Here is a 25,646-nt window from a genome sequence, read left to right as displayed (position 1 = left end):
ATATACAGGTGGTACATGACACCAGTCAAGCTTGCAAAAATCTATCATTTGCCTGACAATAAATGTTGGAAATGTAAAGAAACTGAGGGTACATTCTTTCACCTTTGGTGGACGTGCCCAAGGATTAAGGCTTTCTGGGAGATGATCTATAACGAAATGAAAAAGGTATTTAAATATACCTTCCTGAAGAAACCAGAGGCCTTTCTCCTGGGCATCGTCAGCCAATTGGTACCAAAGAAGGATAGAACTTTTTTTATGTATGCCACAACAGCAGCAAGAATACTCATTGCAAAGTATTGGAAGACACAAGATCTACCCACCCTGGAAGAATGGCAAATGAAGGTGATGGACTATATGGAACTGGCGGAAATGACTGGCAGAATCCGAGACCAGGGAAAAGAGTCGGTGGAAGAAGATTGGAAGAAATTTAAAGACTATTTACAGAAATATTGTAAAATTAATGAATGTTAGAATGATGTTGGATAGAAATTAAGGGGTTTTCAGCTGTAATATTATAAAGGAATATGAAAAATGGATTATTAATAGGTAAAAATTTAATGTTACAATAGCTTAAGATTAAAGACTAGGATAAACAAAGAGGGTAAGGATTTGCTGAACCAACAAACTGAACTGGAATACAAAAAAGGGAGGTGTGAGAGGTCCGGGAAATAAGCTAATGAAAAATAAGTAATGGAAAGAATGAGTTGTTTTTAACTATTTTTATTTTGTATTTTCTTACTTTTTATTTTTATTTTGTAATACTTTGAAAATCTTAATAAATATCTGTCAGGGGTTCAGAAGCAGAGACGCAGAGAAGGGAGGAGACAGAGAGCGAGGGGGAGGAATACGAAGGAAAGATGAGTGGGGATGACGAACCGAGATCACCGAGCTTATCCAGTGAGTCCGAGGATTCCCAGAAGGGAGCGCCAGCGGTCAGAGCAAGGGGGGAAAGCAGGGGGACACCCCAGGAAGAAGGGTCCAGAGAGGAATCAGAGAGCAGCAGTTGGAGATCGGGACCCACGTACCCAGCCGGGAGCAGCGGGGAGAAAGGGGACCAGATATCGGGTTCCGGAGGCTTTCAGAAGGAGGGAGGGCATGAGTCAGGAGTAGTCACGCCCACCTCGGGGAGCGACGAAACGATCAAGAGGAAGGTTGAGAGTTGGGCGCGCGCGCCAAGTTCAAATGTAGCGGAAGCTGGCGCAGTAAGCAGCCCAGAGAGTGAACCAGGTCCCAAAGCCCGCCGCAAGGAGGCGGAAGGGTCAGGGGGGTCCGCGTCAGAAGAGAGTAGGAAAAAGGAGACCCCGGGGGGCAGAAGGACCCAGAGACGGAGGGAAAGGCGCAGGAGGTGGAGCAAGGCTAGGGTATTAAGCTGGTGTGCTAGAGGCGGAGACTCAGACGGGTCTTCGCCGGTCTGACCTAGAAGAAGTAGGGCTGCATATTGCAGTTTGGAAATGGAAGCTGTAATCCAATAAAGACTCTTTTAACCTGAACGCTGGCTAACGTGGTCCTATGTGAGCTGGGACTGAGTGGCAGCCCTGACAGTAAGACCCGTCTCATTTAAGCTTCGGACACCTGATACCTCGCAGCGGAGGCAGAAGCAGCGAGAGGAGGAGATTGGTGTTTGGGAGCGAGCTCACAACGGTTGGCAGAGATGACGGAAGCAGAGAAAATTTCAGCGCTGCAACAGGCAGTGACCCAATTGAACGCGGAGGTACAGGCATCCAAGAAAAGGGAGGAGGATGCGGCAGCCGCCTACAGAGATCTCCACGCCAGGTTTGAAGCATTGGTTAAGCATGGGCAGCCAGGACCCAGACCGGAGGGGGTTGGGTTGGCACGGAGAGCAGGAGGGCTTGTGGCTCACTTCGATGGGAATTTACAACAGTACCCCAATTTTCGAGCAGACGTAATGTGCGCACTGCAACTGCTGGCAAAAGACTTTAGAGATGAGGAAGAGAAAGTGGGGTTTATACTATCCCATTTGCATGGGGATGCTAAAGCGTGGCTACGCAATTTGTGGAGGGATAAAGATCCGGCGCTTCAGAGTGCAGATGCCTTTATCAAAGCGATGGATGCGTGCTTTTTATCTACCATTGACGTGGATCTTGCCCGACGGGAGATTCATGGACTGGAACAAGGGAGGGCGAGCGTACGGCAGTATCACGCCCGCTTTTTTGCGCTGGTCAGTGCCTTAGAATGGGACCGGGATTCGCCCCCAGTCAGAGACCTATTCTGGGAGGGTCTGAGCAGTGCTGTTAAAGACGAAATTGCGAGGGGGGAGAGGCCCCGGAGCACGCAGGAGGTGGTCCAAAGGGCGCTGACTGTGGGGGTGAGGCTGGAAGAACGTCCATGGTGCAGAGACGAAGGACGTGGAGGGCGCGAAGCAGCGAGAAGTTTCTCTTTCGTTCCCAGGGAAGCTGCGCGTGCGCAATCCACACCTCCGCCAGGAGGGGGAGTGGAACCTATGGAGGTGGGAGGCGCCAGGGCTCAGTCAGCTACCAGAGCCCCTGCACCGGCGGCAGTCAAGACTAAACCTCCTAGAGGGACCCGGAAGTGTTACATATGCGACAGCTCTCAACACTTGGCGAAAGAGTGTCCCCAGAGGAGCTCCAAGCACACTGCAGCCTCCGCAACGGTGAAAGCGGCCACGCAACACAGCGAACCCCAGCAGGGAAACGATGATGTCTGGCTGGAGACAGAGGCACTGGGGCCCAGCCAGACGCATCACTGAAGCAGTCCCCAGCGATCTTGCAACCCACGGACCCCCTCCCACCCAAACCAGTAGTGCAGCTCACAGCATCTCTCCAGCTACCCGATGGCGTCACTATCGAAGTGCCGCTTTCTGTGGATTCTGGAAGCAACGCAGACTTTATAGCGCAGGATTTTGTGGAGCAGCACGCTATACAGCTATTACCTGCCACTCTGCCCCTGCAAGTCGTCACAGTGGATGGCAGAGAGTTGCTGGGGGGGCAGGTGGTGAAGCAGACGCCGCCAATGGTGATGCGCCTTGGTAACCACAGGGAAGTCATCAGTTTTAATGTCACCCGACTGTCGGACACACCCATTGTGTTGGGCATGAGTTGGCTGGACAGGCACAGTCCGACACTGGCTTGGTACCAGCGACAGCTGATCTTCGGCTCCTCTTACTGCGCAGAACACTGCATCCTGCCCAGACAGGAGGGAGAGGAGGAGGAATCACAACTGCAGTTGGGAACGTTGCAAGCAGTCCCCCACAAATACGCAGACTTTCTGGAGGTCTTCTGCGAGAAGGAGGCAGACAAGCTACCACCGCACAGGCAATATGACTGCAAGATTGACCTCCTACCAGGGGCGACGCTACCGAAAGGGAAGCTGTATTCCATGTCTGAGGACGAACTACAGGAACTCAAACAGTTCATAGATCACAATTTGGAGCGCGGTTTCATCCGGGAGTCCAGGGCAGTAGGGGGCAGTCCTGTTTTCTTCGTGAAGAAGAAGGACACGCCCCAAAAAAGACTGGTGGTGGATTTTCGCCTCTTGAACAAGATGACCAAGCCCTCTGATTTCCCCATGCCCAGGATTGACGACCTACTGGCGACGGTGCACAAGGGACGCGTGTTCACCAAGTTGGACCTGCGAGTGGCGTACAATCTCATCCGCATGAGGGAGGGCGATGAGTGGAAGACAGCCATGTTCACGCCTCTGGGCACCTACGAATACAGAGTGATGCCGTTTGGATTGCAAAACGGTTCTCACTGTTTTCAAGCTTTCATGCATCATGTGTTGGCGGGACTCCTCTACAAGAAGTGCGTCTGCTTTCTGGATGACATCCTGATATTCTCCGAATCGCAGCAAGCGCATGACCAAGACGTTCGGGAGGTGCTGGAGAGGTTGCAGCAGCATAGACTGTACGCCAAACTGGAGAAGTGCCAGTTCGACACGAAGGAGGTGGATTTCTTGGGTTACAAGTTGTCGGACAAGGGGCTAGCCATGGACAGCGCCAAGGTTCGCGCGGTGTTGGATTGGAAGAGCCCGCGCAACCGGAAGGAGGTCCAGCGGTTTGTCGGCTTCGCCAACTTCTATCGCAAGTTTATCAAGGGGTTCGCGATGCAGACGGCGGCTATTACGGACACGCTAAGCTCCAAGAAAAAGAAATTCATCTGGACGGAGCAGGCGGAGCAGTCCTTTCAGGCACTCAAGCGTCTCTTCGCGTCGGAAGAGCAACTGCTGCATATCGACCCCAGCAGACCGATGCGGGTAGAGACAGACGCGTCCGATAGAGCAGTGGGAGCTGTCCTGCTGCAGAGGGACCCACAGGGGGTCTGGAGGCCGGGAGCGTTCTACTCCAGAAAGCTCAGCAAGTCGGAGCAGAACTACACCATCTGGGACAGGGAGTTGCTTGCCATTCATGCAGCTTTCAAGGCGTGGAGACACTTCCTGATCGGCGCCAAGCACACGGTGCAGGTCTGCACGGACCACAAGAATCTGGAGCACTGGCGCACGGCGAAGTTCCTGAACCAGAGGCAGATACGTTGGGCGGAGTTCTTTGCTGACTTCGATTTCCGAATAGAGTACGTCCCAGGCGACACCAACATCATGGCGGATGCACTGTCCCGAAAACCGCAATACCTCGAAGAGGCGACGCCAGCGGCAGCCATGCACATCTTCGCGCCAACAGCGTGGGCGTGCGCTTCAGCCACAGTAGACCTGGATGCGGTGCGGCGGGCGTTGCAGGACGACTCATTCGCGCAGGCGAAGATGGCCGAGGTGCACAAGGGCACGGCGAAGAGCGACGAGTTCCAGATACGAGACGGCTTGCTCTTACGTAAAGGGGCCATCTACGTGCCGGGAGACGAACTTCGCGCCAAGGTACTGCAGCAGTTGCACGACGCACCCACGGCCGGGCACTTTGGCACAGAAAAAACGGTGGAATTAGTCGCAAGGGACTTTTGGTGGCCCAGACTGAGAGGGGAAGTCGCGGACTACGTCGCGAGGTGCGACACCTGCCAGAGGGCCAAACCGGTGCACAAACCACCGGCGGGACTGCTGGAACCGCTGCAAACGCCGTTTGAACCGTGGGAGAGGGTGGCCCTGGACTTTGTCACGGATCTACCCAGCTCGAGAGGCAAGACAGCTGTACTAGTGGTGGTGGACTTGTTCACCAAGATGGCACATTTCATACCGTGTGCGAAGGTGGCCACGGCAGAACAAACAGCCAAACTGTTCATAGATCACGTGTTCAAAGTGCACGGGCTGCCGCGGTCTATACTGTCCGACCGCGGCCGCCAGTTCATCTCGAATTTCTGGCAGAAGCTGATGGGCTTCCTGAACGTCAAGATCAACCTGACATCAGCGAGACACCCGCAGACCAACGGGCAAGCGGAGAGGGTCAATGCCATCATGCAGCAGTACCTGAGATGCTATGCCAATCAACAGCCTGCGACGTGGGTGGATTACCTGCCGCTCGCCGAGTTCGCCTACAACAACACGAAGCACGTGTCCACAGGGGTGACGCCGTTCTTCGCCAACAATGGGAGGAATCCCAGAACCTTCCCGGGACTGGACAGAGTGGGGGAAGGGGAACCGCAGACGGCGGACGCTTTCGCGTCTGAGTTGCAGGAGGTCCACGATCAACTCCGACGGCAGCTGGAGCTAGCGAAGCACGCATACAAGGTGCAAGCTGACAAGCACAGGCGGGTTGGCGAAGAGATACGAGTGGGAGACTGGGTCTGGTTGGCAGCCCACGCAGTGCCGACCAGATCGTTAGCCAAGAAGAAGTTGGGGCACAAGCAACTCGGTCCATACCAAGTCGAAGCGCAGATCAACCCAGTAGCTTTCAGGCTGGTGCTACCGGAGGGTTCCAGGATGCATCCGGTGTTCCACAGGTCGGTGCTCACTCCCTACAGGACACCTCACAGGTTCCAGGAACCAGGAACGGCACCGAGTCCGTCTCAGGAGCGGACGGAGGCGGGGAGATTGCCACAGCAGGACCCCATCAACGAAGTCACGGAGATTTTGGACTCCAGATGGGGGGAAGACGGAGTAGAATACCTCCTAGCCAGAGAGGGCACCCGGGCCAGTGCTAATAGCTGGGTGCCAGACTACGCTTTGGAGGAACCCCTGCTCAAGGACGAGTTTCATGCCCTTTTCCCACACAGACCCATGCCACAGGTGCCACAGGGTTCTGTCTTGGGCCCGGTCTTATTCAACATCTTTATCGACGACTTGGATGATGGACTCAAGGGCATCCTGATCAAATTTGCAGATGACCCCAAACTGGGAGGGGTGGCTAACACCCCAGAGGACAGGATCACACTTCAAAACGACCTTGACAGATTAGAGAACTGGGCAAAAACAAACAAGATGAATTTTAACAGGGAGAAATGTAAAGTATTGCACTTGGGCAAAAAAAATGAGAGGCACAAATACAAGATGGGGGACACCTGGCTTGAGAGCAGTACATGTGAAAAGGATCTAGGAGTCTTGGTGGACCACAAACTTGACATGAGCCAACAGTGTGACGCGGCAGCTAAAAAAGCCAATGCAATTCTGGGCCGCATCAATAGGAGTATAGCATCTAGATCAAGGGAAGTAATAGTGCCACTGTATTCTGCTCTGGTCAGACCTCACCTGGAGTACTGTGTCCAGTTCTGGGCACCACAATTCAAGAAGGACACTGACAAACTGGAACGTGTCCAGAGGAGGGCAACCAAAATGGTCAAAGGCCTGGAAACGATGCCTTATGAGGAACGGCTAAGGGAGCTGGGCATGTTTAGCCTGGAGAAGAGGAGGTTAAGGGGTGATATGATAGCCATGTTCCAATATATCAAAGGATGTCACATAGAGGAGGGAGAAAGGTTGTTTTCTGCTGCTCCAGAGAAGCGGACACGGAGCAATGGATCCAAACTACAAGAAAGAAGATTCCACCTCAACATTAGGAAGAACTTCCTGACAGTAAGAGCTGTTCGACAGTGGAATTTGCTGCCAAGGAGTGTGGTGGAGTCTCCTTCTTTGGAGGTCTTTAAGCAGAGGCTTGACAACCATATGTCAGGAGTGCTCTGATGGTGTTTCCTGCTTGGCAGGGGGTTGGACTCGATGGCCCTTGTGGTCTCTTCCAACTCTTCTATGATTCTATGCCCTCCCAAGAGGATGGTACGGGGTCTGTTTTCCAGCCTACTTAATACCCCCCCATGTGGATTCCTGACCAGATTGCCTCTGCACTCCCTAGAAGGAGGCGTTTCGACTGACCTGGCAACAATTGCAGGTGGGAGTTCCCAGAATTGGGGCAAAAATCAGTGGCCTCCAGAAAGGATACTGGCCCATTATTCTCCAGCCTCATGGAATCGGGGAGAGAAAATCTCTGGGGCAAGGGGGCTGATCTAGAACTTGAACCGCGTAATCAGACTCCAGGCAGTGGTAGAGATTGTTGCTAACACAACAGCCACGGCCCTTAGGTTAATTGCCACGCAATTGGATGAGACACGCGTTTCTCTCAGTCCGCTTAGCGTTGGACTTTCTCCTGGCGCAATATGGCGGCTTTTGTGCAGCGTTAAATCTCACGGGTGGGGCCTGTTGCTTTAACATCTCTGATCATGGTGAAGCCATTCGCAATTTGGCAGCAGGACTTGAAACAGTGGCCCATATTCCTACCGAAACCTGGGAGGGATGGGACATGTCATGGCTTGACTGGTTGCCAAACCTAGGATGGGTAAAAGGCCTGGTTTTGCTGCTGCTTGGCCCACTGTTCATCTTGCTAATTTTTTGCTTTTCTGTACCTTGCCTGCTGCAATGCTTGCATACAATGACACGCAATATGATTTCACGCATGCTTCGCCCCCTTTCGCTTCCCAGATCCAAGATAACCTTGTCCTGGTACATTGACTTGCAACATACTTCCGGGAACAGAGTCAGAGAACGAAAAGCAACATTTCTATGTAAGAATCTGTGAAGGGGGAGAGGGAAGGAGGGGCTTTGGAGAACAGGATAAAAACCTGATGTAAAATACTTTTTGCTGCGGCCTGTCTTTTGTGAACTGAATCACACAGGTGCCTCTGCCCCCCCCCCCATGGCAGAATAAAACACTCTTTCTCTGGATTAACCCCTTGGTGTCGTTTGGCTCCTTTTGTCTCTGCTCGGGTGCAACAATTTTTCCTACCCATGGATTAAAAAGGCTACATACCAAGGAGAGCCTAATCCCATCCCCAAACTTGCCAAGGGGCCAGACATGCAAAGGAAGTTCTGTTTTACTTTGGGTGGTGGGACTTCAGAAGTGTTTGCCTATGCTAATCTAACACCTGGGTCTTGCCCTGACATGTCTGCTTATGCTGATGTTGTACCAAGGACTTGTCTGGACATGTTTGCCAAGGTTAACCCCTCCCCTTTGAACTGTATTCTGGGATATGGTGGGAAAGTTTTAAAAAGTCGCCACCCCATCCTCGGGGTTCCAAATTCCTCTTTGACCCTGTTGCAGAATAAACTTTGGTCTACAGCTATTTGCTCCGGTTGGTGGCTGGACTCCTCCTTTATTCTGGCTCTGCCCGACCGGTTGGGGGACTGAGCAGCCTCCCACCTAGATTCTTCCGTAACAGTATGTTGTTTGTTACTATGGTGTGTATTTTTGCTTGGATGAACCCCCCAACTCACAAACAAGCCCTGACACAACCAGCATGTTTTTCTCCTCTGAAACACAGCTAAACTTTTATCTCTTCGTACATAAGAACATAATAGCCTGTTCAGGAGTCTCTGGCGAGGTGCTGTGGCTGCTTTTTGCAGGAAGGAGTTCAACAGGAGTAGCCCATCTTTCCTGGCGGGCCATTTCTGCATGTTTTGGCCTTGCTAGCAAAGCCACATCATGCAAGAGTTGGTTGCTGAGAGCCCTTGAAGCCTCCTCAGACCACAAGGGTCTTACGGTTACCTACAAGGCTTTCCTGCCTCAGCCACAGTTAAAGTCCTCCCGTTGCCACAGGATCCTTTCCAGAAGGGCCAAACTCAAGCTCAAGCCACCTATTTCCCTTACCCCTGAAGAAGAAGAAGAAGAAGAGGGGGAGGAAGAGGAGGAGTTTGGATTTGATATCCTGCTTTATCACTACCAGAAGGAGTCTCAAAGTGGCTAACAATCTCCTTTCCCTTCCTCCCCCACCAGAAACCCTCTGTGAGGTGAGTGGGGCTGAGAGACTTCAGAGAAGGGTGACTGGCCCAAGGTCACCCAGCAGCTGCATGTGGAGGAGCGGAGACACGAACCCGGTTCCCCAGATTACGAGTCCACTGCTCTTAACCACTACACCACACAGGCCACTGCACTGCTGCCAACGAAAGGGCAGGGAGGCTTGAGAGGGAGGAGACGCCCTGAAGTGGAGCCTGGGCACGCAGCTCACCGGAGGAAGACAGCAGAAAAAGCCAAATTCAGCAGTGGAAGAAGAAAATTTCAGAATATAAATGCAGAAATATAAACATTTATTACAAAAAAAGTATCATGACTTTAGAAGACAAAAGAGTAAGAATGGGAGTCGCTATCCAAGACGCAGAAAGACCAGCCGCCTCCGCCGCCCTCACTTCCTCTTTGTCGCTGTGCCAATGACACAGTCATTCACCTGCAAGGCAAGACCGGGCAGATTTGGGGGGCCAGAAACTGGTCCCCACAGCTGCTGCTGCCGCCACCTCCTCCATCCAGCTGCGGTCAGGATGCCCCTTCCGCAGAGGAGATTCTGCAAGCAGCCCAGAGAAAGGGACACCCCCGCCCCCCCCCCCCAGCCGGATGCTGCAGCCACTTACCTTTCTGGCAAAGCGAAGGGAATTGAGGGACTCGGCAAAGTTCTCCTCCGAGGGCGAGATGTTAACAAACATCAGCCTGGGGGGAAAGGCCAGAGGAGAGGGTGAGGAGAAACAGAGGCTGCCTCAAGGGGGGTGCATGGCCCCCCTGTCAGAGACCTCTGGGTTGAAAGGGGTCATCTAGCCCAACCCCCTGCGTTCCTGGCAGGACAGCGCAGACCAGGCCTCAAAGGGGAGGGGGAGCCATCAACTCCCTCCTTGCCGACTCACATCTTGGAATTGCCGCCTAAGGAGTTCTGGAGGAGGTAGGTCAGCTTGCTGTTCCGGTAGGGCACATGGGCCTCCTGCAAGGGGGCAAAGGAAGCGGACAAGGATGGGTGCAGGAGGGGGAAATGTGTGGGGACCCTCCTCCCCACTTAGGGCAGGCCGGTTCCGCCAGCATCATGAGGCTGTCCCATTCCCGATTGAATTGTAGAGTTGGAAGGAATCACAGCTCTAGAGCCCCCGATAGGTGGGCACCCCACACGTGAGACAGTGCTGGACGCCACATCCTCACCCTCGCAGAAGACCAGCGCACTGCGGGAGGCGGGCTGTGGGGCTGCAAAGGGCTGCCCCATGGCTGGCCAGGACTCCCCCCCCCCCGGAGGCACACGCGACCCCCCTCTCCCGCCTACCTTGTTGCTGAGGGCGGTGATGACCAGGCCCAGGTTGGAGAGGCTGCTGTTGATGGCCTGGGTCTCCTTGAGGCGGTCGCCGGTGGAGAGGGACCTGTCCAGGCGCTCGCTGCCAGCCAGGTCCACCAAGCTCAGCACGGCTGCGGGGGGGGGGGGACGACAAAGGAGGGGTGAGGGTGGAGGGAGAAGGGGGGGGTGCTGGGGACCAGGGACCCACAGAGGGCCTGGCCTAGAAGAGGAGGGAGAGCAAGGGAGCGCCTCTGGGCCAGGGCAGGGACAGAGGCCTCCGGCGAAGGGGGTCGTGGGGCCGGCCACACTCACAGGAGGTGTGCAGCTCCCGGTTGGGGTTGTGGCCCTCGATGCGCAACTGGAAGAGGCTGTGGCTGCGGGACGAGCGCTCGTTGAGATTGGTCTTGGCCACCGAGCGGTTGGCTTTGGCTCTCTGGAGCAGCTTCAGGACCTGAAGGGGCAAGCGGGGGGCAGGAGGCGGAGAATGGCGGTCGGAAGGGACCCCAGAGATCCTCTGGCCCTAGCCAGCCCCAGGCAAACAGCGTGAAGAGGCTAGCCGGGCACATTCCCCCCCCCCGGCTATTGGCTACTTGCGACCAGACTGAGATGCCCGGGCGCCCGATGGCGTTGGACATCACCGCCTGGAGGGGAAGCCTGGGAATCCTCGGAGCAAGACTCTTTCCACACACGAGGACCTCGTCCTATAGAATTCTATCCGTTACACAATCAGAATGAGTATCAGGAACCAAAACGGTTTCTCTCAGCAGCCTGAGCAGGAGCAGTGAACAATGGCAGCTCCTTGTTCTCACCTGACTTCACTCCCCCGCTGCCCCCACTGCCCCACGCTCAGCTGCAAAGAATATTCTTATATTCTGAATGTACAGTTAAGAAAGAGAAGTTGGAATAGGCCAAGATATGTGGACTGCCCCAATCCCAGCTCAAGGTGGTCATCTGAACTGGCCAGATGTTTAACTGAGAATCAGTCAGTCAGTCAGGCCATCATTTGAAAAATAAGACTTTAGAACGCCTGGCCCCAAAATGGCAACGAGACATCCCATTTGGGTGAGTTTAAGCTTGGTTTAAGGAGCCGCTTGGTGCCTAGCCTCTACACTGGAGTTTCTACCATTGCCTGCAAATAGAAAGGGAAGCATGGGGGGGGGGGAGTTCTTCCTCTGGGAACTCTAGGGCAGGCAGAAGCCCCATAAGGAGCCGAGGGGCCAAGACCCAGGTGATCTGAGCTCTCCAGACAGGCAGGATGGCTCAGGCCTTCATGCAGAAGCCTCTCAGAGAACGGCACAGTCGGAGGGGAGCCCCCAGGGTCATCTAGCCCAACCCCAGATTCCTCCCTCTGCTCCTCCCCTCAGAGGCTTTGGATGCAGACACACTCTGGCTGCCTTGTCCCCAGACCAAGGCCCTAAAACGGGTCACAATGGGGCTGGTTCTCTGGCTTCTGCCTCTCCTCCACCCCTTGCAAGCAGGCTGGTGGCCGGACACAGTGCAGAGAGCGGGAGAAGAGTAGTGTTGGAAGGGGACCCCCAAGGGTCATCTACCCGACCCCCTGCACCGCTGGAACCCCCCAGGAAAATCCCAGACAGACAGCTGCCCCCCCCCCACCGCGGTACCTCTTGCTCCGAAGCAACGGGGACGTAGCAGAGGTTGGGAACGTGCAGCTCCTCCGTGCATTGGCTCACTCGCCGGATCTCCAGCTCAGAGCCCCGCTCAGGGCGCAACACCAGCAGGTCCCGCAGAGACTCATTGTAGATCTCCAGGAAGTTGGCAGTGAAATGGTACTGGGAGGAGACAGGCAGAGGGGCAGGATCAGACCAGGGAAGGCGGCTGGGGTGGCGCGTGCCCAGCCAGCACATCGCTCCCAGCTCAGACTCGGGGACCAACTGGCATGGCTATTCCAAGAGGAGGCTTCCAAAGGTGAGGCCCAGGAGTTCAGACAGGCCAGCCCTCGGGTGTTCAGGGGATCTTGTGAGGCTGAACGGAAGGCCCTGCAGAAAAACACTGGCGGTCTCACCATCCTGTGGGGTGGGTGAGGGTGAAGGAGGCAGCCCTCTCTCACCAGCGCCCTCTCTGGGAGCTCCCAAGCCCAGTGCGAAACCCCCCTGGCAATTGCAGCATGGCGAGTGAATGCAGCGGGGGTCTCCACCCCCTTTGGACACCTGCATCCGCTTTCCCTCTCTGCCCCCACCTTCCAGCCTTTGGCCTCCATCTCCCGGGCTTTCCTGAAGATCTGCTGCACTGCGCGGGGGATCATGCCGGCCGTGGAAGGGTCCTGGCAGTCGGGGCCCTCCATGGTGTACGTCTTGCCGCTCCCCGTCTGCCCGTAGGCAAAGATGCAGACGTGGTAGCCGTCCAAGGCCGACTGCGGGGAGGAAGGGAAGCCGTCAGGCTGGCGTCCACCAGACCCCACCTGCCCCCGGAGGGGGAGAGCCGCCCTATGTGGAATTTCCAGACCATCCTTCAGCCACGACTCACAGGACAAACCAGCCAAATCAGCCGGGAAATCATCCTCACGATCATCATCATCATACAGTGGCACCTTGGTTGTCGAACCGAGTCCGTTCAAAAACTAAGGCTGCCAAAGAATGTTGGGGAGTTGGAACACTTACTTCCAGGTTTTCAGCGTTCAGGGGCCAAAGTGTACGAGTACCAAGGTGTTTGAGGGCCAAGATACGACTGTACCATGCTCAACATAATAACAAACTAGAAGAACTGGGCCGCTTCCCCCCTTAATGTATTTATTCTATATATTTATTTGATTGATTTATGTGCTCTTCAGGGTGGTTGACAGAATAATATGCTTTTCCTTACCTGCACAAGCAGAGAGATCTCCTCAAAGACCTCCTCCTGGGAGCTGGACGGAGGGAAGACCTGGTCAAAGTTGAACTCATAGACAATGTCCTCTTTTCGCTCCCGGCCAACGTGGGACTGGCAGAGAATCAAAGAATTGCAGAGTTGGAAGACCCACGAGGCTCATCTAGTCCACCCCCAAGCAAGACTTGAACCCACAACTCTGAGATTATGAGCCTCTACCGACTAAGTGGTGACAGGGGCCGCGTTCCCCCTTGGCCAGCTCTCCCGGGGCCACAATGCTCTCTCTCGCACACACACACATATCCTCCAGCTGGCATTGGGTCTGTTGGCCTTGGGCCGGCCATCAACATTTGGGTTTCTCCTGCTCCTGCAAAGGTCATTGCAGGAACAACACTGGCTTATTTGAAGAAGAAGAAGAGTTTGGATTTGATATCCCGCTTTATCATTACCCAAAGGAGTCTCAAAGTGGCTAACGTTCTCCTTTCCCTTCCTCCCCCACAACAAACACTCTATGAGGTGAGTGGGGCTGAGAGACTTCAAGAAGTGCGACTGGCCCAAGGTCACCCAGCAGCTGCATGTGGAGGAGCGGAGATGCGAACCCGGTTCCCCAGATTACGAGGCCACCGCTCTTAAGCACTACCCCACACTGGCTCTCGGCAGGCTTTGCGGCAGGTGGAGACTTCCTGACGTCCCCTGGCAACTGTGACAGCCCAAGATGCCACCAAGACTTCGACAACCGCCTTGTCCCCCCACCCCCAGACTGACCTCCTCCGCCTTGGATAAGACCAGGCTCTTGCTGTTGTCTGGCGGGAAGCGGAGGTGGCTCACCCCCTGTTTCTGGGCCTCCTTCTCGCTGCTCAGCAGGGGGCGCACGCGGCAGAAGACACGGATGTTGCCCTGGAGGGAGCGGGGAGTCGTCAGCACCCAGCCCCACAAAGGGTCCCCCAGTGCCAGCCCCCCACCACCACCGGCCCACCTTCAGCTCCTGGACGGCGTTGTGCAGGGAGCGCCGCTCCATCTCCGACTCGTGCAGCTTCTGCTCCAGCTGGGCCTTGTGTGCTGCCAGCGCCTCATTCTCCTGCGCCCGCCGGGCCAGGCTCTCCTGCGCCAGGCGCAGTTCCGCCTGCGTCAGAGAAACCCCAGGGCCAGTGAGGGACGGGCCACCTCAAACCCAGAGCCGCCCACCCGCCCTCTCAGCCAGGCAACAATTCAGGGAGGAGGCGGCAAATGCAGGCTTCCTCAGCTGGGAAAGGAAAAGCACCAGCAGGAACAGACACAGCAGAGGTTAGCAATTCCCCCAGACAGATATCTAGGGCCCTCTTGCGATGGATAGAAAAGGGACTTGTGTGAGAAACAGGGTGTGAGGCTGAGGAGAAGGGAAGCGCTTCCCGCGAGAGCCGAGAGGGATACACTTCTCTGTATGGGGGGGATTGAAGATTAAGATATAATTATGATAGAGGGCTAGACACATAAAATTTTGTGTTTTATTGCAATTATTACTATTACTGTTGTGATTTTTATTTATTTTCTTTCTTTTTCTCCTTATCTTCCCACCTTTTATTGCTTTTTTCTGTATTTCTTATTATCTTTTATTAAAAAATTCTTGTTTTCCAAAAGTGTTTGCAACATCTTTCTCTCATCTTATTATCTTTTTTAAAACTAGTTTGGTTTGTATTATATGTTGAAAATATTTAATAATTTTTTTAAAAAAACATTTTTTAAGGTATCTAGCTCTCTTTTCTGGGGCTGAGGACCCTTAACTGTGATCTTGAGTCTGGCATTGTGGAATCAGAAGGGTACCTACGGGACATCTAGTCCAACCCGCTGGAATGCAGGCGTCACAAGCGGATGTTGGCTAGTCCCAAGGATTCCTCGCCTCACCTTGGGATTCCAAGCACCATTCAAGGGCGGGTGGAAGGGTCCCCAGCCCCCCCCCCTCACCTCTCTGGCCTCCAGCTGGGCAGCCAAATCCTCCTTGTCCTCCCTGGCTTTGCGGCCAGCGGTTTCCAGCTCCTGGATCGTCTGGCTCTGGCTCTTGACGGTCTCCTCCAGCTGCTGCTCCTGCTTCACCAGCTGCTCCACCCTCTGCCGGCTCTCTGTGGCCTGCGCTTGGCAGGTCTGCAGCTCCAAGGCCAGGGCACTGCCAAGAGAGGGTAGGGCAGAGGTCAGGTCCTGCTGCAGGAGGAGCAGACGGAGCCCGCCATGCCCTTCTCAGGCTGCTGCTCGCTCACCTGTTCTGCCCCTCCAGCTGCTGGTTGCGGGCCGTCGCCTGCTTCAGCTCCCCCTCCAGCTGGCTCAGCTGATGCCTCAGGGCCTCATTCTCCCCGGCCAGCCCCTGGGCCTTCTCCTTGTAGGTCCCCCCTTTGGCCCGCAAGTCGCTCACTTGCCCCTTCAAGTCCCAGGGGGCCCGCTTCTTCTCACCCCCGCCAGCAGCGGCAGGAGCAGCGGCTGCCAAGGGGAGAGGGAGAGAGAGAGGACAGTGTGAGGGACCCGGTGGCGGCTCAAGGATGGCACGGGGGGGGGGCACCTCCCTCCCTTCTCTAGGCCTTACCTGGCTTAGGGGCTGCCGCAGCCACCGTCCGACGGGATCCTGCTGGGAAACAAGGAACGAGACATGAAGCAGTGAAAGGATTCCCAAGGGGACCCTGTCTCCCCTCCGTTGCTTCATGAAATATCTCCAAACAATAGTAATACTTCAAAACATAAAATCAGCAAGGAACTCAAGACAGATTAAAGCAACATATGTGGGGGTTCCCTTCCACGGATTGCGCCTAAAGTCAAAATCACGTATAGCTGAAATATGCTGGATTTAATGGTGGGCAGGATTGCCAGAGCATTTTCCCCAGCCCCTCTCCAAACTTTTAATATTGTTTCCTACACTGAATGCACACAAGTTAAAGGGGCACCAGATGCAGGATTACGGGGAACCCACATTCTACACATCTGAATCAGCTTGGAAAAACTAAAATGGCTTCAGCAGGTGCCAAAAAGAGTCCAGCAAAGATAGCTGCCTGGTGTTGTAAGAACATAACTGGATCAGGCCCAAGGGGGCCTGTCTAGCCCAGCATCCTGTTCTCAGTGGCCAAACAGTTTCCTGTGGGAAACCAGAGAGCAGGATTCAAGTCCAAGAGCCCTCTCCCCCTTTGTGGCTTCCAGCAACAGGTATCCAGAAGAATTTCTGCCTCCAGCCATAGAAGCAGAGCACAGACATCACGGCTAGTAGCCACTGATTGCCCTCTCGGATGTGCATCTGTTTAATCCTCTTGTAAAGCCATCCAAGTTAGTAGCTATCACTACCTCCTGTGGGAGGAAGTTCCATAGGTTAGCTATGCAATGCCATTGTTTTTTATACAGAGGTGGCTTGGTTCTCAAACTTCATCCGTTCCTGGAGTCCAAGACTCCAGAAACCATTCGCAAACCAAGGGACGGCTTCCGACTGGCTGCAGGAGCATCCTGCACTCATTCGGAAGCTGTGTCGGATGTTCAGCTTCTAAAAAACGTTCGCAAACTGGAAAGCTTACTTCCAAGTTTCCAGCGTTCAGGAGCCAATTTGTTCAACAACTAAGCCGTTTGAGAAGCAAGGTACCACTGTAATGGAAATCAATACAACAATATTTATAATATTTTTGAAAAATAACACGATGGGTGCTGCTCCTCTAAATGATCAATTCCTTACAGGTACGATATGGCACCCTTAACAGGGACGCTTCTGCAGCCCGCTGCCTACCTGTGGTGGACGGCCCTGCCACACCCGCAGTCGCCTGGGTCCGAGTGCTCGAGCGGCGGCGCCCCCCTGCCAAGAAAGCGGTGTTACAGCAAAGTCCAGAAGGGCTCCCCAGGTTCTGCCCCGCCCCCCCCCCCGACCTGAGCTTACCGGCCTGGCGGTGGCCTCGGAGCGCAGGGGCCGCTGGCGGAGGCTTCGGAACGGAGGGGGCTGCTGTCACAGGTCCTCCCTGCTTGGTAGGCTCCAGGGGAGCCCGAGCCCGTTTCTGGGAGGAAGGAAAGGGCAGCCGCTTGTTATTCTCCAGGGCCAGGCTGGATGCCCCCTCACCGGTCCTATTCCACGTCCCTCTCTGCTGGAAATGGCAACGCCCCATTCGCACCCCCCCCCCATGCTGCAGAAGGGAGGGGCTTGGGAACTCACCCTGGGGGGCTCATTCTCATCGCTGGCCGGGCGCTTGAGGTGCAGCGCAGACACAGGGAGCCGGGAGGGGCCTTTCGGCAGCAGAAAACTTTTCCCCTCAGAGTTCATCGTGGGGAGAGAAAGAGAAGGCCGCTGAGTTCATTTAATGAAGCATCTCAGAAGCAGGGTGGAGGGGGGGGGGGAGTCGAAGGCCGAGGCAGGCAAGAGAGAGGCGCCCCCCCCGGCCCCCGAAAGGGACTCACGGGAGGTGGACCATCCATCAGCTCCAGGCAAGGCCTTCGGGGAGAAGCCAGTGGGAGGCCAGTAAGGAAATGAAGCCCAGCCTGCAAGGTCAAAGGAGGCCCGGCTAGTCCAAATGGCCCCCAGCACCGAGATAGGCTGCCTCTGGGCCGGGAGGCAGCAACCCTTTCCCGCAGGGGGCCGGTCCGCTGTCCCGCAGGCCCTGGGGGGGCCGGACTACACGGGGAGGGGGGGGAAGAGAGCGAATTCCTCGGCCCCGCAAAGAAGCCAGAGATGCCTTTTCAAGGAAAGGACACCTTCTGCGCATGTCCAAGGGCGCCGATTGCCGGGCCCTCCGCGGGCCGGAGGGAGAAGGCGACGGGGGCCGGATCCGCCCGCGGGCCTCAGGCCGCCTCCCCCCGATCTGCTGGGGCTTGGCTGGTCCCCCCTCCCTCCCGCCCGAGGAAGGGGCCCCTCTGCCCTCTGCCCGCGCCCCGAGGCCTCACCGGCGCCCCTCCGGCTCCTCCGCCTCGCCCTCCGTCTCCCTCTCCGACCCAAACGCCGTCGATTTAAACGGACAGCTCCCGTCCTCCTCCGCGGCGCCGCCCGGCAGCCAATGGCCAGGCGGCGAGAGGAGGAGACCAATCCGCGCCGCCCGTCGCGCGGGCCGGACCCGCCCTCTTCGTCTTACGCCCACGGCTCCGCCCCTAAGTCCCTCCTCGGCGCACGCACTGCGCACGCGCGCCGCCCAAGAAGGCGCCCGAGCCCGCCTCCGCCGGAAGGAGCGTCGGCGGGAGGGCGAGCGTGAGTGCGCGCGCGCGCGTGCCGCAGGCGGCCCCGCCCCTCCCTGGCAACGGCCGCGGCGCGCAGGGAGCGGGCGGGGGGGCGGGCGGGGGCGGGGCCTGCGCCGGAGGGGCGGGGCCAGGGAGATCTAGGGGGAGAGAGATCAATGTCTAGGGAGATCAATAAACAAACGGGAGGGGCCCCCCGGGGGAGGCCGGCGGAGCGCGCCTTGGCCACCGGGGCAGCAGCTTCCCCCGTTGAACACCCGCCTGCCCCTCTGCGCAGGTGGGGCGGGGCCTGGAGGGGGGGGACCCCGAGTGACCCTGGCCCCTTTCCCCTCCCCCCCATGAAGGGGGATCGGGGGAGGGGCCTGAGGCAGGGGGGGCACACAGGGACGCTGCAGCGGGGCGATCCCCTTGGAGGGGGGCGGGGGGTCCTAGCATTGGGGGGACCCCCGGGCGCTGCCACGGTCTTTCCCCCGCTGCCCCCCCCAGCCCGGCGGGGGCGTGGCGGGCCCGGGTGGGGGCGCTGGGGGGGGGCTGGGCCGCCCGGCCCTTGGCATCCCCCCTGGCGGCCCCCCGCTCCGGCTGCTGCATCACTGGCGCTCGGCGGGAGGCTGGAGCCGCCGAGGGTCCCGCTCCGCCGCCCCTGAGACCCCCCCCGCCCCCCCCCCGCGGCGAGAGGGACCCCCAGAGCGGAGCCGGCAAGGGGGCGCCCCCCGCCCCTCCCCCGCCTCGGCCCGCCTGACCCGGACCAGCGCCCGCCTGACCTCTGACCCTTCCGCCTCCTTGCGGCGGGCTTTGGGACCTGGCTCACTCTCTGGGCTGCTTACTGCGCCAGCTTCCGCTACATTTGAACTTGGCGCGCGCGCCCAACTCTCTACCTTCCTCTTGATCGTTTCGTCGCTCCCCGAGGTGGGCGTGACTACTCCTGACTCATGCCCTCCCTCCTTCTGAAAGCCTCCGGAACCCGATATCTGGTCCCCTTTCTCCCCGCTGCTCCCGGCTGGGTACGTGGGTCCCGATCTCCAACTGCTGCTCTCTGATCCCTCTCTGGACCCTTCTTCCTGGGGTGTCCCCCTGCTTTCCCCCCTTGCTCTGACCGCTGGCGCTCCCTTCTGGGAATCCTCGGACTCACTGGACAGGCTCGGTGATCTCGGGTCGTCATCCCCACTCATCTTTCCTTCGTATTCCTCCCCCTCGCTCTCTGTCTCCTCCCTTCTCTGCGTCTCTGCTTCTGAACCCCTGACATCCATCCCCCCCTCGAAGCCCCCCCTTCCCCCCTCCCCACTTTCAAGGGTGGTTGCAGGGTGCTCCATCATCACAGGAGTGAATGCCGGATACAGTTCGCTCCTCGTCGCTGGCCGCCAACTGAAGACCTCCGAGTCTTCCTCCTCGCGTTCGTCAACGGTGAGCTGCTCCGCCTCCATTTCAGTGCCGCCGTGCTCGAAACCGAGATCCTCCCCGCACACGTCCATGTCAGTCTCTGCGTCGGTCGCTTGACCTGGCATCTCCAGCCACCTCCGGCGCCACTGCTCCTCTGGCCGATCGTCCCACCAATACGAGGTGTCGGACGCCGAACCCTCCGGTGACCCCTCTGGGGAACGTGTGCCCTGTGCGGGCTCCCCGTCCGAGTCGAAGCCATGGAACGTGCTGGAGGAAAGTGTGGGCGTGAACAACCAGTCGTCGAAGAAGCCTGCCGGCATGGGTCTGTGTGGGAAAAGGGCATGAAACTCGTCCTTGAGCAGGGGTTCCTCCAAAGCGTAGTCTGGCACCCAGCTATTAGCACTGGCCCGGGTGCCCTCTCTGGCTAGGAGGTATTCTACTCCGTCTTCCCCCCCATCTGGAGTCCAAAATCTCCGTGACTTCGTTGATGGGGTCCTGCTGTGGCAATCTCCCCGCCTCCGTCCGCTCCTGAGACGGACTCGGTGCCGTTCCTGGTTCCTGGAACCTGTGAGGTGCCCTGTAGGGAGTGAGCACCGACCTGTGGAACACCGGATGCATCCTGGAACCCTCCGGTAGCACCAGCCTGAAAGCTACTGGGTTGATCTGCGCTTCGACTTGGTATGGACCGAGTTGCTTGTGCCCCAACTTCTTCTTGGCTAACGATCTGGTCGGCACTGCGTGGGCTGCCAACCAGACCCAGTCTCCCACTCGTATCTCTTCGCCAACCCGCCTGTGCTTGTCAGCTTGCACCTTGTATGCGTGCTTCGCTAGCTCCAGCTGCCGTCGGAGTTGATCGTGGACCTCCTGCAACTCAGACGCGAAAGCGTCCGCCGTCTGCGGTTCCCCTTCCCCCACTCTGTCCAGTCCCGGGAAGGTTCTGGGATTCCTCCCATTGTTGGCGAAGAACGGCGTCACCCCTGTGGACACGTGCTTCGTGTTGTTGTAGGCGAACTCGGCGAGCGGCAGGTAATCCACCCACGTCGCAGGCTGTTGATTGGCATAGCATCTCAGGTACTGCTGCATGATGGCATTGACCCTCTCCGCTTGCCCGTTGGTCTGCGGGTGTCTCGCTGATGTCAGGTTGATCTTGACGTTCAGGAAGCCCATCAGCTTCTGCCAGAAATTCGAGATGAACTGGCGGCCGCGGTCGGACAGTATAGACCGCGGCAGCCCGTGCACTTTGAACACGTGATCTATGAACAGTTTGGCTGTTTGTTCTGCCGTGGCCACCTTCGCACACGGTATGAAATGTGCCATCTTGGTGAACAAGTCCACCACCACTAGTACAGCTGTCTTGCCTCTCGAGCTGGGTAGATCCGTGACAAAGTCCAGGGCCACCCTCTCCCACGGTTCAAACGGCGTTTGCAGCGGTTCCAGCAGTCCCGCCGGTGGTTTGTGCACCGGTTTGGCCCTCTGGCAGGTGTCGCACCTCGCGACGTAGTCCGCGACTTCCCCTCTCAGTCTGGGCCACCAAAAGTCCCTTGCGACTAATTCCACCGTTTTTTCTGTGCCAAAGTGCCCGGCCGTGGGTGCGTCGTGCAACTGCTGCAGTACCTTGGCGCGAAGTTCGTCTCCCGGCACGTAGATGGCCCCTTTACGTAAGAGCAAGCCGTCTCGTATCTGGAACTCGTCGCTCTTCGCCGTGCCCTTGTGCACCTCGGCCATCTTCGCCTGCGCGAATGAGTCGTCCTGCAACGCCCGCCGCACCGCATCCAGGTCTACTGTGGCTGAAGCGCACGCCCACGCTGTTGGCGCGAAGATGTGCATGGCTGCCGCTGGCGTCGCCTCTTCGAGGTATTGCGGTTTTCGGGACAGTGCATCCGCCATGATGTTGGTGTCGCCTGGGACGTACTCTATTCGGAAATCGAAGTCAGCAAAGAACTCCGCCCAACGTATCTGCCTCTGGTTCAGGAACTTCGCCGTGCGCCAGTGCTCCAGATTCTTGTGGTCCGTGCAGACCTGCACCGTGTGCTTGGCGCCGATCAGGAAGTGTCTCCACGCCTTGAAAGCTGCATGAATGGCAAGCAACTCCCTGTCCCAGATGGTGTAGTTCTGCTCCGACTTGCTGAGCTTTCTGGAGTAGAACGCTCCCGGCCTCCAGACCCCCTGTGGGTCCCTCTGCAGCAGGACAGCTCCCACTGCTCTATCGGACGCGTCTGTCTCTACCCGCATCGGTCTGCTGGGGTCGATATGCAGCAGTTGCTCTTCCGACGCGAAGAGACGCTTGAGTGCCTGAAAGGACTGCTCCGCCTGCTCCGTCCAGATGAATTTCTTTTTCTTGGAGCTTAGCGTGTCCGTAATAGCCGCCGTCTGCATCGCGAACCCCTTGATAAACTTGCGATAGAAGTTGGCGAAGCCGACAAACCGCTGGACCTCCTTCCGGTTGCGCGGGCTCTTCCAATCCAACACCGCGCGAACCTTGGCGCTGTCCATGGCTAGCCCCTTGTCCGACAACTTGTAACCCAAGAAATCCACCTCCTTCGTGTCGAACTGGCACTTCTCCAGTTTGGCGTACAGTCTATGCTGCTGCAACCTCTCCAGCACCTCCCGAACGTCTTGGTCATGCGCTTGCTGCGATTCGGAGAATATCAGGATGTCATCCAGAAAGCAGACGCACTTCTTGTAGAGGAGTCCCGCCAACACATGATGCATGAAAGCTTGAAAACAGTGAGAACCGTTTTGCAATCCAAACGGCATCACTCTGTATTCGTAGGTGCCCAGAGGCGTGAACATGGCTGTCTTCCACTCATCGCCCTCCCTCATGCGGATGAGATTGTACGCCCCTCGCAGGTCCAACTTGGTGAACACGCGTCCCTTGCGCACCGTCGCCAGTAGGTCGTCAATCCTGGGCATGGGGAAATCAGAGGGCTTGGTCATCTTGTTCAAGAGGCGAAAATCCACCACCAGTCTTTTTTGGGGCGTGTCCTTCTTCTTCACGAAGAAAACAGGACTGCCCCCTACTGCCCTGGACTCCCGGATGAAACCGCGCTCCAAATTGTGATCTATGAACTGTTTGAGTTCCTGTAGTTCGTCCTCAGACATGGAATACAGCTTCCCTTTCGGTAGCGTCGCCCCTGGTAGGAGGTCAATCTTGCAGTCATATTGCCTGTGCGGTGGTAGCTTGTCTGCCTCCTTCTCGCAGAAGACCTCCAGAAAGTCTGCGTATTTGTGGGGGACTGCTTGCAACGTTCCCAACTGCAGTTGTGATTCCTCCTCCTCTCCCTCCTGTCTGGGCAGGATGCAGTGTTCTGCGCAGTAAGAGGAGCCGAAGATCAGCTGTCGCTGGTACCAAGCCAGTGTCGGACTGTGCCTGTCCAGCCAACTCATGCCCAACACAATGGGTGTGTCCGACAGTCGGGTGACATTAAAACTGATGACTTCCCTGTGGTTACCAAGGCGCATCACCATTGGCGGCGTCTGCTTCACCACCTGCCCCCCCAGCAGCTCTCTGCCATCCACTGTGACGACTTGCAGGGGCAGAGTGGCAGGTAATAGCTGTATAGCGTGCTGCTCCACAAAATCCTGCGCTATAAAGTCTGCGTTGCTTCCAGAATCCACAGAAAGCAGCACTTCGATAGTGACGCCATCGGGTAGCTGGAGAGATGCTGTGAGCTGCACTACTGGTTTGGGTGGGAGGGGGTCCGTGGGTTGCAAGATCGCTGGGGACTGCTTCAGTGATGCGTCTGGCTGGGCCCCAGTGCCTCTGTCTCCAGCCAGACATCATCGTTTCCCTGCTGGGGTTCGCTGTGTTGCGTGGCCGCTTTCACCGTTGCGGAGGCTGCAGTGTGCTTGGAGCTCCTCTGGGGACACTCTTTCGCCAAGTGTTGAGAGCTGTCGCATATGTAACACTTCCGGGTCCCTCTAGGAGGTTTAGTCTTGACTGCCGCCGGTGCAGGGGCTCTGGTAGCTGACTGAGCCCTGGCGCCTCCCACCTCCATAGGTTCCACTCCCCCTCCTGGCGGAGGTGTGGATTGCGCACGCGCAGCTTCCCTGGGAACGAAAGAGAAACTTCTTGCTGCTTCGCGCCCTCCACGTCCTTGGTCTCTGCACCATGGACGTTCTTCCAGCCTCACCCCCACAGTCAGCGCCCTTTGGACCACCTCCTGCGTGCTCCGGGGCCTCTCCCCCCTCGCAATTTCGTCTTTAACAGCACTGCTCAGACCCTCCCAGAATAGGTCTCTGACTGGGGGCGAATCCCGGTCCCATTCCAAGGCACTGACCAGCGCAAAAAAGCGGGCGTGGTACTGCCGTACGCTCGCCCTCCCTTGTTCCAGTCCATGAATCTCCCGTCGGGCAAGATCCACGTCAATGGTAGATAAAAAGCACGCATCCATCGCTTTGATAAAGGCATCTGCACTCTGAAGCGCCGGATCTTTATCCCTCCACAAATTGCGTAGCCACGCTTTAGCATCCCCATGCAAATGGGATAGTATAAACCCCACTTTCTCTTCCTCATCTCTAAAGTCTTTTGCCAGCAGTTGCAGTGCGCACATTACGTCTGCTCGAAAATTGGGGTACTGTTGTAAATTCCCATCGAAGTGAGCCACAAGCCCTCCTGCTCTCCGTGCCAACCCAACCCCCTCCGGTCTGGGTCCTGGCTGCCCATGCTTAACCAATGCTTCAAACCTGGCGTGGAGATCTCTGTAGGCGGCTGCCGCATCCTCCTCCCTTTTCTTGGATGCCTGTACCTCCGCGTTCAATTGGGTCACTGCCTGTTGCAGCGCTGAAATTTTCTCTGCTTCCGTCATCTCTGCCAACCGTTGTGAGCTTGCTCCCAAACACCAATTTCCTCCTCTCGCTGCTTCTGCCTCCGCTGCGAGGTATCAGGTGTCCGAAGCTAATGGAGACGGGTCTTACTGTCAGGGCTGCCACTCAGTCCCAGCTCACATAGGACCACGTTAGCCAGCGTTCCGGTTAAAAGAGTCTTTATTGGATTACAGGTTCCATTTCCAAACTGCAATGTGCAGCCCTACTTCTTCTAGGTCAGACCGGCGAAGACCCGTCTGAGTCTCCGCCTCTAGCACACCAGCTTAATACCCTAGCCTTGCTCCACCTCCTGCGCCTTTCCTTCCGTCTCTGGGTCCTTCTGCCCCCCGGGGTCTCTTCTTTCCTACTCTCTTCTGACGCGGATCCCCCTGACCCTTCCGCCTCCTTGCGGCGGGCTTTGGGACCTGGCTCACTCTCTGGGCTGCTTACTGCGCCAGCTTCCGCTACATTTGAACTTGGCGCGCGCGCCCAACTCTCTACCTTCCTCTTGATCGTTTCGTCGCTCCCCGAGGTGGGCGTGACTACTCCTGACTCATGCCCTCCCTCCTTCTGAAAGCCTCCGGAACCCGATATCTGGTCCCCTTTCTCCCCGCTGCTCCCGGCTGGGTACGTGGGTCCCGATCTCCAACTGCTGCTCTCTGATCCCTCTCTGGACCCTTCTTCCTGGGGTGTCCCCCTGCTTTCCCCCCTTGCTCTGACCGCTGGCGCTCCCTTCTGGGAATCCTCGGACTCACTGGACAGGCTCGGTGATCTCGGGTCGTCATCCCCACTCATCTTTCCTTCGTATTCCTCCCCCTCGCTCTCTGTCTCCTCCCTTCTCTGCGTCTCTGCTCCTGAACCCCTGACACTATCTGTTGATGGATGGCCATCCTGACTCGGCCCCAGACACACTGACCAGATGTCTGGAAGCTGTGGCTGGATGGCTACGTGGGAGCCGGTTGAAGTTAAATCCTTCGAAGACAGAGGTCCTCTGGCTGGGGCGGGACGATATGGGATCGAGGGGGCAACTCCCATCTCTTGCGAGGGTGCAATTAGTGC

At 57.0% G+C, this 25,646-nt stretch overlaps 1 protein-coding gene and 1 pseudogene across 2 annotated transcripts in view; both read right to left on the bottom strand.

The window, feature by feature from the left end:
* The window catches only part of LOC308578231, a 1,025,155-nt pseudogene that overhangs the window by 637,720 nt on the left and 361,789 nt on the right, over positions 1 to 25,646 (bottom strand). The window lies entirely within an intron of this gene.
* On the bottom strand, positions 9,563 to 15,949 carry LOC308578178 (carboxy-terminal kinesin 2-like; the record flags this gene model as incomplete). Its single annotated transcript, XM_081178434.1, has 13 exons — positions 9,563 to 9,566; positions 9,728 to 9,823; positions 10,015 to 10,088; positions 10,419 to 10,558; positions 10,740 to 10,878; positions 12,050 to 12,217; positions 12,625 to 12,798; positions 13,248 to 13,364; positions 14,016 to 14,147; positions 14,227 to 14,373; positions 15,192 to 15,390; positions 15,482 to 15,698; positions 15,802 to 15,949. Coding segments are annotated over 13 exons (1,755 nt in total), but the record flags the coding sequence as incomplete, so codon positions are not given.

Source organism: Podarcis bocagei, assembly GCF_964188305.1.
Source record: "Podarcis bocagei genome assembly, chromosome: W".
NCBI classification, from domain to species: Eukaryota; Metazoa; Chordata; class Lepidosauria; order Squamata; family Lacertidae; genus Podarcis; species Podarcis bocagei.
The sequence above is the reverse complement of the archived record's forward strand: the minus strand, read 5'-3'. Positions and strand labels throughout refer to the sequence as shown.